We start from the raw sequence: 19,012 nt of genomic DNA on the forward strand, positions 1-19,012 counted from the left end.
TATAAACAACCTGACACTCTAGACCTGCTCAGGGGATCCCACAGGGACTCCGAGGGCCCAAACAAACATTTTTTTTTAAAACAATTCAGCCGGATTCACGTAGGGTCCACGAATCCTGCAAAAATGACCCTCCTGTTACCTCCAGTAAGTCCCACACAGTGGGATTGCTAAGAGGTCTTCGGAGGCCATGCCCCCTTTCTCCATCACTCTGCAAACGTGCCTCCTGGCACACTACTGGTTGGAGGATGAAGTCCACTTTATACCTGAGGGACTTTGGGGGACAAGAAGCCCTCCTGGTACCTCCTGTAAGTCCTTCGCAGCAGAATTCCTGAGCACTGGTTGGAGGCCCAGCACCCTTTCTCTACCACTCTGCAAACTCGACTACTAGTTCAAGAAGCACTTGCAAAGTACAAGGTCTTTCATTTGCGAGAGTTAGAGCTATTGACATTGGATATTGGCATTGTAAATGTAAAAGATCTTTACTCATACTTTATGGAGTGGAGTGGATGTACGTTGTCTGTAGTGGAATTATGTGGTATGCTGTGCAGTGAAATTATGGGGCTAGAAAGTATGTGGTATATAGGAATTATGTGGAGTGGGATTATGTGTTATGGAGAGTAATTATGTAGTATGGTTGTCTGTGTTGTTGAGTGATAACCTTAGGTTCAGTCTTCCTCGTTTCCATAGAAGCTAACCTATAAACTCAATGAGACAAAAAAAGAAGGAACCACTGAGGAGCACTTCTGGACCTAGTCAGAGGTATGAGCAGGGCCAGGGGAATTATGTGTCTGTTCGGCTGCATCCATTTTCGCACAATTATACAGTTTCTGCATTTGCCACATAATCCATCATCTGCTGCAGAATCTGCAGATTTGAACAGAAAAACCATGTTTCTAGCTCAAACATTACTAAAGATGCTGAAACAAGTGTTACAGCATGGTGGAAGGCCCTTTGCAAAGCTGGAATGGTCACCTGTTACTTATTGCTAAATGTTAGTGTTATGTTGGTATTTATGGTGCGCAAACCACTCTTGCTTCTTTCTGTACCTCTCTTACCTCTTTCTACATTTCTCTTTCTTCTTTCTGCACCTTTCTTCCTTCCTCTGTACTTCTAATGAAACTTTCTGCACCTCTCTTGCTTCTTTCTATCACTCTCTTGCTAATTCTTCTGCACCTCTCTTGCCTCATTCTGCACCTCTGTTCCTTCTCTCAGCACTTCTATTGCCTCTTTCTGCACCCTCTTCCCTCTTTCCGCACCTCTGTTGCCTCTTTCTGTACCTCATTTGCCTATTTCTGCACCTCACTTTGCTTCTTTCTGCACTTCCCTTGCTTCTTTCTGCACCTCCTTTGCGTCTTTCTGCACCCAATTTGCTTCTTTCTGCACCTCTGTTGCCTCTTTTTGTACCTCTCTTTTGATTCTTTCTGCATCCCTCTTCCTTCTATCTGCACCCCTTCCCTCTTTCCGCACCTCTGTTGCCTGTTTTTGCACCCCTCTAGCCAATTTTTGCTCTTATCTTGCCGCTTTCTGCACTTCTCTTGCTTTTTTGCATTTCTGTTGCTTCTTTCTGCACTTCTCTAGCGTCTTTTTGTACCCCCTTGCCTCTTTCGGCACCTCGTTGCTTCTTTCTGCACTTCTTTTGCTTCTTTCTGCACCTCTTTTGCTTCTTTCTGCCCCTCTATTGCTTCTTTCTGCACCCCTCTTGCGTCTTTCTGCATCCCACTTGCCTCTTGCTGTACCTCTAGTGCCTCTTTCTGTACCTCTCTTGCCTCCTTCTGTACTTCTCTTGCCTCTTTCTGCACCTCTGTTGCTTCTTTCTGTAATTCTCTTGCCTCTTTCTCCCCCTCTTGCCTTTTTCTGCACCTCTGTTGGTTCTTTCTGCAACCCTCTTCCCTCTTTCTGCACCTCTCTTGCAACTTTCTACAGTTCTATTGCATCTTTTTGCAAATTTGTTGGTTCTTTCTGCACTTCACTTGCCTTTTTCTGCACCTCTCTTGCTTTTTTCTGCAACGCTCTTGCCTCTTTCTGCACCTCTTATGCTTCTTTCTGCACTTCTCTTGCTTCTTTCTGTACTTCTCTTGCTTCTTTCTGTACCCCTCATGCCTCTTTCTGTACCCCTCTTTCCTCTTTCTGTACCACCCTTTCAAGTTTCTGTTTCTCTCTTACCTTTTTCTGCACTTCTATTGCCTCTTTCTGCACATGTCTTACTCTTTCTATACCTCTCTTGTATTCTTCTGTACTTCTCCCGCCTCTTTCTGCATTCAAATGGGAAGTGCAAGCTATCAAGTTTAAAGGTCTGTGTGCTCTCATGACTGAGGCATATGTCTGCTTGAACATGTATTCTCAAGTGTTCTGTATCTGAAGATGGTAGCGTAAAAAGCAGGTAGCATCTCCTATAGGTGGTCAAATCTTCTCAGTTCTGCTCTATTATTCGGTTGCACAGGCTGACATTTCTTATGTATATTGGTGTTATAGAGCCCCACAAATATACTATTGAATACCCATGTGCCCTGTATTGTGAGCAGAAATAAATAAATATACCATTTGGTACCCAAATTTACAGAGTATGCTGTTTTATACACAAGTATTGAAGTATTTGTATGTTTATTTTTATATAACTTGTCACTAGGTAAAATCACTGACACACGCATACATACCTTTACAAACTTGCTCAGACTTACAACAGTGATATGGTTAGGATTGTTGTTTTACATTTGGTAGGCCTAACATTCTGAGCAGCTGATGAATAGTAAACCTTCAAGAGAAAAGTGAGGTTTAAGACATCTTGGGAGAAGGATTAGTGATTAAGCTAATTTGTATGATACTGTGGAAAGGTAGTCAAAGTAGGCCTCTTTCTGCATCTCTGTTACTTTTTTCTGCACTTATCTTGCTTCTTTCTGCACCTGTCTTCCTCTTTCTGGACTTCTGCTGCCTCTTTCTGCATTTTTCTCGCTTCTTTCGGCACCTTTATGCCTCATGCTGCACTTCTCTTGCATCTTTCTGCACTTCTCTTGCTGCTTTCTGTGCCTTTCTCCCTCTTTCTGTACATGTCCTCCCTATGTAGGCATAGTTAGAAATTAGCATTTAAAAGACCATAGAAATTCACTAAAAAAATACAGGTTTCAGGTATGTGATAGTTAAGTATTAACATCTAAAAAACCTTAGATATTCACTGAACAAACCACAGGCTTCAGGGCCGTTAAAGTTAGGCAGACATTTGTCTCGTACAAAACCAGAGAAATTCAGCCGTTATAGTTAGCCAGCTAACTATAACTTGCGCCCCCGCAATGCACTGCTGATGATGTCAGTGTCAGAACTCGGTGTGCATTAGCTGCTCTGCACTGCCACTGTGTAAAAACTGCTAGCACTCTAATTGCTGTGCTGCATGAGCCTGGCAGTGGCAGCTTTATGGAGAGCAAGCACAGCAGGCCAAGCAGAACAGTAGACACTGGCATCCACCTGCCTGGCTACCACTGATTAGAGCATGATGGTGACCTGCTGTGACCAGCAATCACCACATCATTCCTCCTCACTGAGCAGGTAAGTGGAAGTGGGTAGGTTATTGGGGAAGGGGGTGTGTGTGCGTGTGTGTGCGTGTATGCGTGTAATTCACTGATTCTGTGGGGCAGGGCATGTATGTGTGTATCCTCACCTTAGCCTGACACCAGCAACGTGCATTTCACCTTGGTGGTGTCTGCCAGCTACTTTTAATATGTTATGTTTGTATTTATTATCTTTAAAACACCTTTTATTATGCATTTTTACAATGGTACTACCCATTTTTAACTTTATATCAAAGTTGGCCCATTTTCATAGCTTATAGAGCCACAAAAAATAAAAAGTATAAGTGAGTGCTTCGAAGCCTGCCAGGCACGTGCTAGAGTATGTACTAGAGCAACTGGCACTAGTCCAGCACCGGCACTAAAAAAGAGCCATTACAGCATATCCATTAAAGCAACAGTGATGTTCATAAAAGTCAGGTCTCTTTTCATTATGTGAGAAGAAGAGTGCGGAGCCAAAGTTCCATTTACCAGTTTAACAGTAAAGCATTCAGGAAGGTAGTGAACATTGATGAGAAGGAAAAAGAATGTCACAAAGCCAATGGACATGAACAAAAAATTGCGGTGAGCACCAACAATATGAATGTCCAAGGCGGAACCAAATAAGTTTGTTTAAACCAGGTGACAAAAATAGAAAATTTGGAAGGGGCCTTTGATGATGTGGAATGTGAGTCAAGGGAAAAACGTGATGCATTAATGGCCTCAGGTCGCAAACCAGGTAATGACACTGTAGTTGGAAATTCAGTTTCTTCATTTTGAGTGGAAGCAGGCTGGAGCAGCAAAGGATTGTTAACAGAGTCCAGCTCAATGGCTGTGTCTTTCCTGCGTGTTGTTAGTAGCGGGTAAGCCAGGATCTCTCGATACAGTTTTTGTAGAGACCACTGGTGTGATGCTATTCAAGATCGGCACAATTTTATAGCTTGACATTGTCCACTTAGATGTATCTGTTTTCTTTTTGACCAGGAAGTGGTGGTAAAATGACTGTACAAGTACTCTTCACTCCAAGCACTGGGACAGGTGCTCGATAAGAGGGGCCAAACTCTATCTTGTTCTCCACCTTCTCTCGGACCAGGTCTCTGATTTTGGGTAGCCAGCCGACTACCAGAATCTGCAGCGCAGCATCAGTGGGTGAGGGTAAATGTTCCTTTGCAAGACTGTCACAGGTCTCTTGTAGATTCTATAATACAGCAGAATGATTATCTACAACAAAGGATGTGGCTGATGCCGCCATGTCTAGACCATCAAGGTCTGGCAAAACATTTTCATGCTGAAGAGCATTTTGTATGGGGTCCGCACACCCAGAGATCTTCTAGGGAGATTATTTAGTGCACATTGTACGCTGTAAAAATGGGCGAACCAGTTCCAGCCAGTCCCTATGACCCTAGCTGTCAAGGATTGCTTTAAGTCATGGTTCATTCGCTCCACGACCAAATTGCCCTCAGGCCTTTATGGAGATGAAAATTTGACCTGCACCCCGAAACACCGCATGGTATCCTTGTACGCCTTAGAGGCGAACGCTGGACCCTGGTCCCAATGGAAGGTGCCACATGCAAAAATTCCCACAAAGACATGCAAATCCCTGATGACAGTTAGGGCATCAGCACTGCATTGTGGCCAAACCCATAAAAAGTGTGTGCATTAATCAACTGCAACTAAGATGAACTTATAAGACCGCAGTGATCCAAATAAACACAACCGAAAGGTTTATTAGAAATGCATAGCTGTGTTTGTGGTGGGCGGATTGCCGTAGACGGTTTAATCTGCTGACAAATGTCACAAGAAAGTATGTAATTATGGGTTTGTTTATATTTGCCGTGCCACCAGTAATGCTGCTGCAAGATAGAAACAGTAGAAGACAACCCAGCATACGCCAAAGCCATGCCTTCATGTGCAGCTGTTATCAGTGAAGGTCTGCGGTCCGCGTTGGGTATCGACCTGTCACCAACGTCGTTAATTCTCACATAAGGAACATTATCGGGACTTAGATGATAAGAGTATTTGGAAAGGAAACCCTGCGGGTAATTATCTCCCCTCTCGGTTGCAGCTATTGCTATCAAAATGTCATTATCAATCTTATTCATGGATCTTGTAACTGCTGCAGCTGAACACGTGGCTACTGCTGATTTGGTAGATTCATCTGCCAAACTGTTGCCAAATGTGTGTACTCCTACGCGCTGATGACCAAGAGTATGAATTACCTGTGTGAGAGGCAGACGGTCTTTAAGATCGGCGACTCGAATCCAAAGCATTTTATTTTTATTTACGCTGCCTTTAGAATCACGATAGTCATTTTGAGACCAAAAGAATAAGTTGTCATTAAAAGACTGAACACAGTAGTATGGATCGCTTACAATTAATGTAGTCACATTTGGATCTGCAAACTCCAGAGCTAGTACCAAAGCGCGCAGCTCAGCTAACTGGGTGGTACAGTCACCTAGTGCCTGAGTATGCACAACATTCATCTTGAACTCTCCGTTCACCACGGTACCCGCAACTATAGCACAAGCAACCGAGTAAGAATGCTTAGACCCATTTGCTGGTTGCACCGAACCGTCGGTATAGATGATACATTGGTACTGCTCAAGGGGGTGCATTGAAATGGGGGGAGAATGAACAAATTCATACTGCAAAAACTCCTGTGTATGCAAAGATGAGTCAAAAATAAACATGACATCTGGAGAGGTCAACAAAGTGGCCCATTGTATCCATTGAGGATATAAAGCCTTAGAATTCGGTACACTCGCCTTTATCACCGCTTCCAGAGCTGGACATGGTGTTACAACCAAAATATGTTTCCCTTGTGACAGTGCGCTTCCTTTAGGATCGCCATTTGGACTGCTGTCAAAACCTTATCAATAGGGGAAAACCGCAATTCTGCTGAAGTGTACAAATGTGACTTGAAAGCAATAGGTACTGTGTCTCCTTCATTAAACATCAAGTAAGTGAAACCCACTGTGCCTGGCATGATTCGTATCACCAGGTTTGTATGGTTATCATGAGTAAACAAGAATTTTGATGCAATAATATCAGACTGCAAAGATTGCAGAATAGTAGAATGTTCCGGAAGCCAGCAAGCTTTTGAAAAAGTAGGTTGTATCAAAGCATACAAAGGCTTGATACGATGGGCATAATCTGGAATGTAAGTTCGACCAAAATTTTAAAAACCCAGCAAAGACTGTAATTTTTTCAGTGTAGTCGGAGGGCGCAAGCGTGCGCATTTTTCCAAGAAGTGAGGCGCCAAGCATCTTACTTCATTGTTGAGCTCGTAGCCCAAAAACAAGGCTGTGTACTCTTCAATGTGTGATTTTGCAAAGCTAAATTTGTAACCGTGGTCCACAAACAAAACTATAATGCGATCCACCAGACAAAGATGCGGCCATAACTCGTCGCCCGTTAGATAGATTTCCTCAACGTACGAGTATGCGTCTTCGTCTATACTAACAAAGAGACAATACAGGCGGCAAAAACACCAGGGCCATTTTTGTAGCCCATTGCCAAATGCGTAATTATTTTTTGTTTTCCGCCCGCTGTGAATGCAGTCCATTGACTGCTTTCAGGTGATAGATTGTGTGTGAAAAAGCCGTTGGAAATGTCTAGTGTAGTTTTATATTTCTTACGAACAAGATTGTCGACTAACGCAGAACTATGGGTATTCTGTACCGCACAAGTCCGACAATGTGAGTTCAAATGTCAGTAATCCAACAATAAGCGGTACAACCAATCGGGTTTTGCTACTGTAAATAGAGGGTTGTAATTGTAATTGTAATCGGTCTTATATAGCGCATAGTTACCCTCGGGCATCCCAGCGCTTGATCAGGCAGACCCTGGCTGAGACCTAGTCAACACATCACAGAGGAAATAAGTAGGATTTCAACAGCTTCCGGAAGCGAAGAGTGCCAATTTCTGAACGCAACTCCAACGGGAGCGTCTTCCAAAGGGTGGCTGTATGGACCACAAATCTTCTACCGCCCGTATGGGCCTTAGACACCCTAGGAACCTGGAGAAGAAATTTCTGGTCAGAGCGTAAAGCTCTGGAGGCTTTAAAGGGCACCACCAGCTTTCTTAAAATAGGGGGGCCTTTACCCTGCAGGATTTTATGTGCTATACAGAGGGACTTAAACTTGACTCTCTCCCGCACAGGGAGCCAGTGCAGAGTCTTCAAAGCTGGTCTAGCCGACTGTCTCCTAGGCACATTGGTCAATAACCTGGCCGCGGCGTTTTGTACTTGTTGGAGCTTCCTCAGCGTTGCTTCCGGGGCGCCAAGGAAGATCGCATTACAGTAATCAAGCCTTGATATAATCATCCCCTGAATGAGTAACTTCCTTGAGGTGGGAGGAAGAAGGGGCAGGACTTTGCGAGCAGAACGAAGGAGCCCAAAGCAGATCCCTGCCATTTTCTTCGCCTGGGTCTTGAAGGAGATATCCTGCTCCAACCAGACTCCTGCTTAGGGCAGGGGAGGTCCCCCAGGCAGCTAGGCCAGCTAGACATAGGGAGTGTGGAAGCCTTATGCCCTAGCAACATAATTTCGGTTTTTGAGCCGTTCAGTTTCAGCGCTGATTCGCACATCCAGGTATACACCTGGGACATGCATTGATGCAGTACATCCGGGTTCTTCACCAATTGGGAAAGAGCCACCACCAACTGGGTATCATCAGCGTAGCTGACGATTTTTATCCCAAATTGTGACACCACATCTTCCAGGGGGGCCATGTACACATTAAATAATGTGGGGCTCAAAGAGCAGCCCTGTGGCACCCCACACTGGAGGGGGATTGGTGAAGACGGCTCGCTGCCCTCCCAGACCTGATAAGTCCGGCCAGTAAGGAAGGAGTGAAGCCACTGCAGCGCAACGCCTCTCACTCCCGCATTAGACAGCCGTTGGATCAACACTTGGTGGTTGACAGTGTCGAATGCTGCACTGAGGTCCAGGAGGATCACTGCCACTGACCCTCCTGAATCCAGACTGCTTCTAGCTTCGTCCACAACTGCCAAAAGGGCGGTGTCGGTGCCATGACCCGGTCGGAAGCCGGTTTGAGTCTCTCGTAGCAGACCGTTGGACTCCAGAAAGCTGGACAGTTGATAATTAACCAGCCTTTCTGCGATCTTACCAATTCCCGGCAGCAGAGAGATGGGCCTGAAGTTAGCCAAGTCCGAAGGATCCAGACTAGGTTTTTTCAGGAGAGCCATAACAACAGCTCTTTTCCAGCCCGATGGTACCCCACCTTGAGTAAGGGACATATTGTTGAGGTTCATGTCCGGGGCCGCGATGACAGAAGCCACTTGTTTCAGGAACCTCATCGGGGCAGGGTCCCCTGGAGAGCCGCTCTTCATAGTGCTAAGCTCCTTAATCACTTCCAACTCTGATATCGGGTCAAACGAATCAAGTAAAGCATGTACCCCTCTTCCTTGGCTCACTACGTCAGTGCTCTGAGAAGCCCGAGGGAACAGAGATAAAATATTCTCAATTTTCAGATGGAAGTAGTCCGTGAGTTCCCTGCACTTCTCAGCGGGATTGTCATGGGTAACTGGTGGCTCAGGGACTTTAAGGAGCTCTTTGACCACTTTAAAGGTCTCTCTAGAAGAATTGGACGCGTTTTTTATTTTTTCCTTGAAAAATTGGGCCTTAGCACCGCGTAGGGCATTTTTATACATTCTAATAGCTGCGCGATATTTCCCCCGACTGGCCACCCCCCAGTCCCTTCTCCAGGTCCTCTCCAGCTTCTTGCATCCTCTCCTCAGGGTTCGCAATTTTGGAGTATACCATGGGGCCGAGCCCGTTCTGATCCCACTCTTGGCCACTCTCTTTTTCGGCAAAATGGCATCTAAGGAGTTGGTCACCCACTGATCAAAGGCCAAATCGGCCATTGCCGGGTCAGCAGCTAAGGGAGGGCATGAACTCTGAAGCTGCGCAGTCCAACTTTCAACTGAGAGTTTAGACCAAGCTCTTTTCAAAGAGTAGACTCTGGGGGACAGAACGGACCTTGGGTCACATTGCAAGGTCATAGGTATCAAGAAATGGTCTGACCATGGAAAAGGACAAGCGGGCAAAACCTCTAGATGCGGAATATTTGCAAAGATAGGGTCGAGAAGGTGACCCTTAATATGAGAGGCACCACGATTGCTTAAATTCAGGTTGTATGCTTTCAAGTCACAGCACAAATCTGCAGCTATTAAATCTGAAGGCTCATTAAAATGGAGATTTAAATCCCCCAGCACCATAAAATTAGTGGTAGAAGAGGCCAGCAGCATGACAGTTTCCACGAGGGAGCTGATAAAGCTCCCCAAGGCCCCTGGAGGTCGATATATCAGGACTCCTGAAACTTTGACGGTAGGGGAGGTCCGTAAGGAGAACTGACAGCTTTCACAATCCTGTATCTCACTATTTTGAGTCCTGCATACAAACACCTCTCTGTAAATGATGGCTATGCCTCCCCCTCGGCCCCGGGAGCGATCCAAATTGTATATTAGAAAGCCTGGGGGGAGTGCGTGAACCATATCCGCCCCTGAATTGGCCCTGGGGTTAATCATCAGTGACACGCAAGACTCAATTACTGCTTGATACTCTAGTTGATCCAGAATATTTACAACAGGAGTTTTTGCCTCCCGCCAGAGAGGATATCGCGGTTGTGGCTGTGGCATACACCGTAATGGTATCTCATGCGGGGGAGAATCTTTATCCCAGCCCACCTGAGTACGGTACAGAGACGGTGCAAGCACCAAAGCCCACTCTTCTGCAAAAGCCATTGCTTGCTCCTATGAGACATTATGTGAAAAACTGGGGAGTATAACCTCCTCACCCCTGGGAGCGGCTAAAACAAAAAGTGGGGCCAATCTTTCTCTGCCAATGTTATGTCATAGGAAGAAGTCAGATTTTCCCCCAAAATCCCTTTTATTACACGTTTTATGTCACCTTCAATAAGAAGTACTATATCATATAATCTGTCAGGGGGAGCCACTCGTGTGTCAGCCGTTTCAACTGTGATGAATGTTTCAGTTGCTCTCGCCTCCAGAAATGGACGCAGTGCTTGCCGCACTATTGTAACCTCTTCTGTGCTGTGTAGCAGCATTACTGCCCATTTTAGGTGCCCGAGCCGTGTTCTCACTGTCTGTGGCATATCTCGCCGTTAAGGCAGCAACTTTCTTTTTCTGAAAAGGTGGCCGCAGGAAAATTGTCTTGTTTCTCTTTGCTTTCAGTCTGACGAGGCTGCTCACGACCTTGCGAGGCACCTCGACCTCTGCCGTGATCCTGGTGCTCCCCTCCACCGGTTTGTGAGCCTGATGTTGCCTGTGAAGAACGAGGAGAACGCTGATCAGGAATCTGAAACCTGTCAGGAGACGTAATTCTCGTGCGGTCGTGCAGATCATAAGTGTGCTCAGAGGGTTCGGGAACTGGTGACGCAGCCCGCGACCCCTGTGTTTGTTGTTGCTTCCCCTGTTTCTTATTTTTCCAATTCTTTTTTGGAAAGTTCGGACTGTCGTCTTTAGCAGACTGTGCCATCTGTGTTTGCTGTTACACTGGTGTTCTAGCGAAAGGCTTAATACCCAAACTATTGCACGCAATTGTCCTATAACCTTCTGCAATCATTTTTGGTAATTCACGGTGTTTCTCCTCATCCCGGACAAGGCCCAAAGCATTAGACACTTGAAAGTTAATCGCATCTCACTTGACATTAGCAAGGATCAGATCAGCAACTACGTTAAACACTCCAACCAACCTCATCCCCAACTCCACAGCCGCCTCCGGTCCGTGTTCATCCTGAACACGCTTAATCACGGAGGGGAGCACAGTCATAGATGGTGTTCCAAAACATATGTGAGTGCAGGAGCAGGATGAAAGGTAATGCGAGTTGTATGGGATTCAGAACGGGCGGGAGGTGGGGCACGAAGGTGTAGATGGATGAAGGATATTTGTGGGTATTGGGGTGTAAGTGCATAGGGAGTGTATTGAATTCTTGGGAATAAAGAGTATGTCTAGTGTATGTTGAGGGTGAGAAAGTAGTTTTGGGGGTAAATGAGGTAGATGGAAGAGGTAAACATCAGTATAAGAGGTGGATGAGTAATTTGATAGAAGAGAGGCTGTCAGCGGTAATGCATGTGGAACAGTTTAGTAGTAAGAATGGTTAGCTAGTAGAGATTGGCTGATTAGCATTAAAACTGTTTGTGGAGGGGCTCATATTGTGGAAATACGAGTGGTTTGTAACAAACATATGTTTTGGGTAATTTTGGCATTGTACTATGATGAGTGATTAAGTATCATGTATAATAATGAATCACATGGTAATTGTCAAATGTTCATTTATCATTTGTAGTTACCCCTGACAAAGGGCTCATGTAGCCTGAAATGCATTGGGTATTTTAATAAATTCTGGCTACGATGACTTTGAAAGTAGCATCTTATTCCGCGTGTGGATCAAAACAAGAGTAAAAGAAAAAAAGGAATACATTGAATAAAAAGGAGGAAAATATAAATAGTGCCGCAATGGCTTAACCTCGCTGTGCGATTGGTTTGGGGCGAGATGACGTCCTACATTAAGTTGGTGCCAAAACATTTCGCATGCACCACCGCGAACACTTTACCCCAATTTTCACAATCAGTTACTTCGGGTATATTTAGTCTTTATGCAAACTAATTGTAAGGATCCTGTGTTTCTCCACAGGAGTCGTATTCAGAAATGCTGCTTCCAGCTGGTCAAATTTCTCTGTAAGCCAGTAAGGTAAATCTTCCTTATTCTGGGGACGCTTGCACATAACCAAATTAACCATAGCCGGACTAATAGTTAGTCCCACTGGTCCAGCTGGTTGTGCTGCAACCCCAGGTGCTCCCACCTGTAGGTTGCATGAGACGTATTCCACTAGAGCCCTGTGTACCTCGATCAAGGAAGTGTGTAAGACGCAAAACTCGTCTACAGCGAATACTAGATAACGTGGATGTGGTGAGTACCCGGCCAAAACTGGCCAAGTGGCCCCTGGAATCGACAAAGGGCCTAACCGGACTGGGGTCACGGTGTGGGGTAGGGCGCTATTAAACCAAATACGGCGTTGCCATGCTGAAACCGGTACTTTGAGAGTTGTATATGGCCGATACGCTACAGGTATTGCAGTGGGAGTGTATGTATGGAACAAGTTATCATCTCCATTCACTGCCGGAAAGGTTACCCAAGAATAAAACACCTCAAAGTGGTGAGCTGGATGAGCCCCTACTACAAAAATGAGTGAGATACCCACGTCGGGCACTCCAAAAGTAGTCAAATGACGACAGAGCGGCCCGCGACTGTGTGTCACAATATCTACCTCAGCCATATCGAGTAGAAAAGAAGAACAACTTACAGCGTGGCAGCGCAATAGGGTAGTAATTCAAAAGAACTATAAAACCATTTACTCTATCAAGCTTGAAATGAAACCTATAAAAACGTCAATATAGGTAGGTTATGCCGTCACAGCTGTTTACCGGAAAATAGAAGCAAGGGTATCATGGACAAGCAAAAGTACTACTAAAGAGCCTCATATATAAGAACCAGACCAAACGTTAGGTGCACTATGTTGCAGGGATTCTGCACATACACAGAGCTATGCGCAGGAAACCAGGACCTCAGTGTGTAGTGGTGTACCAAAATACCCACCTCGGTGCCCAGAACCCAAATCCGACTAGCCATAGTGTCTCATTCGTTCTTCGTGCTACAGCGAAGCTACCAATGATTAGTCATCCTAGAACATGCTACTCCGTCCCTCACAGGAATACGTGGGAACAAGAACAATCTTTAGTTCAAACTCTCGTACTTGTCCACAACATGAGTTAATAGAGCCAAGGAATAGTTTAAAATGTTTATTTTAAATAACATGCTCTATAATGCAGTACACCTGCCAATACTAGCAAAAATATGCATAAGATCAAACAAATCAGCATTGGTACGATTCCATATAGAACAAAAGGGGAATTCATATTATAATGATAGTGGAAACAGGACTATAGCACCTCGCCACCCTCCACGTGCTAGAAGCTAGTTTGTTATAATTATAGAAGACCTCCAGAGTTTGTCAGGGGGACCCCATACCTCTGAGTTCAGATGCAGGAATTTTACATCTCTGGTCAAGCACAGCTCTTCTACCCTGGAAAGCGTTTCTCCAAGTGCGTTAACATGCATGCAAGGCAATATTAGAAGCACCAGATTTCCAGGTTTGCAGCTTTGTTCTATGCTATGGCTTGGGACGTGAGACTGAACAAAGCAAATCAACAGAGCTCATTGTTTTTCGACCTTGAACACACTGTACAGACGAGGAGTGGAGTATTCAACTAATTAGGTGAAATGCAGACAGTTCTCATGTGAAAGCGAGAAAGCAAAGTGTTTACGAGAAATGTGGCATGTAGTAACGTGAGCAAAAGGGGCAAAATGGCAGCCAAGCATATCTAACTTATGAAAAAAGAAAAGGGAAGGTGCACTCGAAATGAAGTCAGTCAATCCAGTCCAATATAATCCAAGAGGTTCCTTCATTTATTAGGTTCAATTTAAAGAAACAGCACACAGCCAACGCGTTTCGTCACAAAAGTGACTTCGTCAGGGCTGTAACAAAAAAATGATATATAGATACAACAATACCACATATATAATACAGACAATACAACATGGATAAAAACATCTATACATAATCACAAACAATGTTAAAACATTTTTTTTAGTTTTATAAAAGTTTATTACTAAGATGACCCACATAAAAATATCCTAAATTGTAAAAAAACATATTAGGTTTAACAAAGCATAAAAAGAGAGAAAAGGGAAGAAAAAAGAAAAGGAAACAAAAAACAAGAAACAGAAAAAGAAAAAGAAAAACCGGGAAAGAGAAGAAAAGAAAGAAGAAGAGAAAGAAAAAAGAGAAAAAAGAAGAAGAAAACCAGAGAACAAGAAAAAGAGAGAAAGAAGAAAATAGTAGAAGCCAGATGAAAAAAACAAGAACAGAAACAAACACAACCAAAATAGACAAGAAAAAACAGTAAACAGAAAACAGAAGAGAGCAAAAGAAAAAAGAAATCACTAGGCCAACATACATACATAAGGCCTAATCAGCGGTCAATTGCCAAAAAGATACCTGGTCAAAAGAACCCTATCATATGCTGGCTAGTAATCATGATGCAAATATTTATAGCCTCAACACATATAAATACTTCCAATTCCAGATTGGTGGCCATCACCACGATAATAGAAGGTGAGTGAACTATCATGACGGTGACAAATCCAAATAACACCACCCCGGTGGAACACAAAAGAAACCAATAAAAATGAGACATACGATAAATTAAATGAACTCACCACTCGCACATCCAATCAATATGTTGAAATGAATAAGTAGATCTAAGTAGATAATTAACGCGCTTCACAATCTGGCAAAATAGGCCATGAATCAGTCAAAAGCGAAAATTTAAAAGCATAATGTCTGTAAAACGAGAAAGGAGGAGGGGGAAAGAGAAAAAGGTGACAAAAGAATTAGTGACCAAACTCAAATCACATTGACCCTAAAGCCCAAGGTCTCACCAGAACTATAAACCAATTGGACTCACCGAGACATTTTTATATGTATATTCAATGGGCAGTGGTCTTGTAATCACTTTCCAAGTGTGAAGTATAGTTCCATAAATTCAAGAACTAAAATCTGAAATACGTAATATAAAAAAGGTTCAAATTAAGATAGATTTCCGAAAACAGAGAGAGGGGGAGGGAATATTGTTCACAAACAACTCCCAAAGAACAGTACATGATGCTAAAAATATTCTGTATTTCAAGGATCCATTCATCAACGACATGGATATATATATTTATATGGCTAAAAGAGCAGAATGTGGTTCCAAAACACCACCATCACTATATGGTAAGAGCAAATATTCTCTATGAGCCCATACTTCAAAAAGCAGACGACAAAATCCGGTCGTCTTAATCAATGGCCATAAATGAAGTAAACGTATTACCACAACTCAACCAATATGTGACGATTATTACGCACATACAGCCATGTCGGTCCCAATCAGCCCAAAATGAAAGTGGTAGTTCAATAGGAAAATGCCCCAGTTGCAACGTGTACAACCGGACACTACATATTAATGCATTAATAATTACGGCGAAGTAATAGAACAAAGGAGAAATACTCCCGCAGACATACCAAATCTGTAGAGTGTGGCGCATTACGGCATAATAACCACAGGTAGCGTCTCCGGTAAGAAACGCGCCGAAATGGGAAGCCGCCATTTGTAAGGGGGCCGACGTCACGGCGTTACCAAAAGTCACATGATCAGGGTCACGTGTGGCGTGCAGATAAACACAAAATGAAACGCCAATGCAACTAAAGACGGACATATAAATCAAGCAGATCCCAAGAACTACAAAGCTGCCAATCAATAACGGACTTCTCCCCTCGTAATCGGATGAGTGAACATCATTCATTATTGTATTACGATCGAAATGCGGGAAAAGCTTATGAAACATATCCGGATTGAAAATAAAAGTGAACATAGAAATAGGAATGAATCAAGAAAACTGACACTAAAACTGAATATAAAATCTAAACATGTAAAGAACAACGTAGTGATCCCAGCAGCCCCAAGGATTACAAAAATAAAAATAAAAATAAAGAAAGGGGGGGGGGACTCCTTTGATTACAAGAAAACCTAATAGAACAGAGACCAATAATATAGATATTCCAATCCGAAATCATCAAGAGAACTATAATCCAAACACCAAGACACAGCAAAGCACAAAAGACAAAAGACAAACCAATCACACAATCCTGTGACAAAAAACTAAGAATACAACCACCATTTTTGTGGTCCAGATATATGAACCCTGCAAACACTCATAGAAAAGGGCAGAGAACAAACACTCACTCTCCCCCACATTGATCATAGAAGTAATAAGAAATAAAAAAAGAAAAAGAAAAAACTGAAGTAAGATAAAAGGACAGATAACTAAAGAGAAAAATAATAATAAATTGCTTAATTCAAACAAACAAAACCGAAAAAAGCAAAAGGAGAGGTCCGCAAGCAACGGACATACATAATGTAATTCACATATGAAGGAGAAATGGCAATACAGACGGAGGGTATAAGATGACATAGGTAAATCAGAGGGAACAGGGATATCACTGCACTATTCCAAAAAGTAATGAAATTCCCTATCGGTGTTATGTCCTTTAAGGGTGGCTTGGAGGCGATAAATCCATTTGGCTTCTTTTTGTCTCACTAAGAGCTCACGGTTTCCATCCCTACTACCAATGGGTATATGATCTATCGCATGGAACCAAAAGTGGTCATCCTTAGTGTGTTTCTCTTTGTAATGATCACTAAGCGGATACCGACTATGCCTATTTAATATTGCCCTTCGATGTTCCTGTATTCTGTTCTTTAGAGGCCAGATAGTACTTCCCACATAAATGGTACCACAACTGCATCCCAAAACGTATATCACATGTGTGGTATTACAATTTATAAAGTGGGTTATGGTAAAAGGCCTTGACCCATTATAGGTGAAATTAGTAGTTTTATTCAACCCAAAGGGACAGATATTACAAGAGATACAGGTGTAGAAACCCAAAGGTTTTGGGGGGAGCCAAGTATCCTGGCTGTGTTTATTGGTAACATAACTGGGACACAATGTTCCACGTAATGTCTTGCCTCTCCGATAGGTTATGGTAGGTGCCCTTGCAATGCAGCTTTTCAAACCCGGTACATCCAAAAGGAGGTACCAGTTTTTTTAAAGGATTTTGTAAACCTTATTACTCTTGGTGTTATACTGTGCCACCAGACTGACCGGTCTTGTGTCTCCTTGGCAACAAGTTTTTTTGGGGATTTCACATAGTGTATCTTCCCTCTTAAGCTGTAGTGCCTTATTAGCAGCCTTATCCAAGATTTCCTTTTTGTACCCTCTCGTCTCGAATCTTTTTTTGCACTCAGAAATATTTTGCAGAAAGGTTTCATCCCTGCTGCCGTTCCTGCATATCCGTGTCATCTCCCCGAAAGGAATATTATTGATGACAGAGTTCAAATGCGCACTGCTCGCGTGAAGAACTCCATTACATGCAGTCTCCTTTCTAAACAACGTACTCTCTATCACATGGTCTTTGATGTAAAAAGTATATCAAGAAAGTTGATCTTTTCCCTGTTGTAGTTCATTGTAAATTGGACATTAAAGACATTAGAATTCAGGTAAACAAGGTATTATTGTAAACATTCACTTGACCCCGACCAAAGGCAAATAATATCGTCAATGTACCTCCCCAGTACACAATATATTGTGTCCAGGGGGAGGCATCACGGCTACAGGCAAACTCCATCTCAAACCACCCCATGAAGAGGCAGGCGTACGAGGGAGCAAACCTGGAGCCCATCGCAGTCCCGAGAACCTGCTGGTACCAACACTTGTCGTGTAAAAAGAAATTGTTATTCAAAATAAGATCCACCATCTCCACTATCATTTCATTAAATTCGTAAAGATTGGCAGTCTCCTTGTCTAGAAAAGTTCTTATTGCCATGATCCCAAATTCCTTCAGTATACAAGTATAAAGTCCTACAACATCAAGAGTAACAAACATAAGATCCTCCGACCATTGAAAATCTTTTAGCTTAACTAGAATGTCCTTGCTGTCACGAATATAAGAGGGTAAATCCAAGACATGTTTTTGAAGTCTTACATCAACAAATTCAGAAATCTTTTCAGTGGGTGATCCCACCCCTGAAATTATCAGCCGTCCTGGGGGAAAGGCCCCCCCTTTATCGATCTTAGGCAGGATGTAAATACAGGGGTAGGTTAGACTAAGAACCCTCAAATATGTAAATTCATCCTCGGTCAAAAGCGAGGTCTCTTTCCAATCACTCAATTTTTGATTGATCAATGTGGTCAGACCATGAATAGGATTGGTGTGGACTTTCCTATAACAATGTTGATCTTTCAATTAGCGTTCAATTTCGGACATGTAATCACACCGATTCATTACCACAACATTACCGCCCTTATCAGCCTCACGTATGACAATATCATTATTAGATTTTAAACTGTTCATGGCCTCTCTCTCTTTGACGGTAATGTTGTGGACAATGTGTGGATGACTTCTCACTGGAATTTTCCTTTTGTACAGATCGCTAGTTACTCTATCATAGAATACATCAATATTTGAATGGTAATTAGTTGTAGGCAACAATTTAGATCTTGGTTTAAAACCACTCCCAATTACAGAGTTTTGTTCTATCTCAAAATCAGTTAGCAATGTCGGTATATCGGGAAGAGCATCATCATTAATACTCAGTAGTAACTGAACATTACGAAGATCCCCAATGGTCTGCTCGGTACCACCCCAGGTCCCAACATCTCTCCTATTGGGAGGTGTGTGGTTGGAAAAGAAATCCTTAAGTTTCAACATTCTAAGAAATTTATACATATCTACGTGTACATCCGTAGAATCACCACTTTGAGTCGGGC

General features: G+C 43.2%; 1 protein-coding gene across 1 annotated transcript in view; it reads left to right on the plus strand.

Annotated features, from left to right (window-relative positions):
* The window catches only part of ZPLD1 (zona pellucida like domain containing 1), a 2,463,358-nt gene that overhangs the window by 2,385,133 nt on the left and 59,213 nt on the right, over positions 1–19,012 (plus strand). The window contains exon 10 of the mRNA XM_085623784.1: positions 13,650–13,673. Coding sequence (XP_085479910.1) covers positions 13,650–13,673 — 24 coding nt within the window. The remainder of the gene's footprint in view (positions 1–13,649; positions 13,674–19,012) is intronic.

The sequence above is a fragment of the Triturus cristatus genome, chromosome 8 (assembly GCF_964204655.1).
Source record: "Triturus cristatus chromosome 8, aTriCri1.1, whole genome shotgun sequence".
Taxonomy (NCBI): Eukaryota; Metazoa; Chordata; class Amphibia; order Caudata; family Salamandridae; genus Triturus; species Triturus cristatus.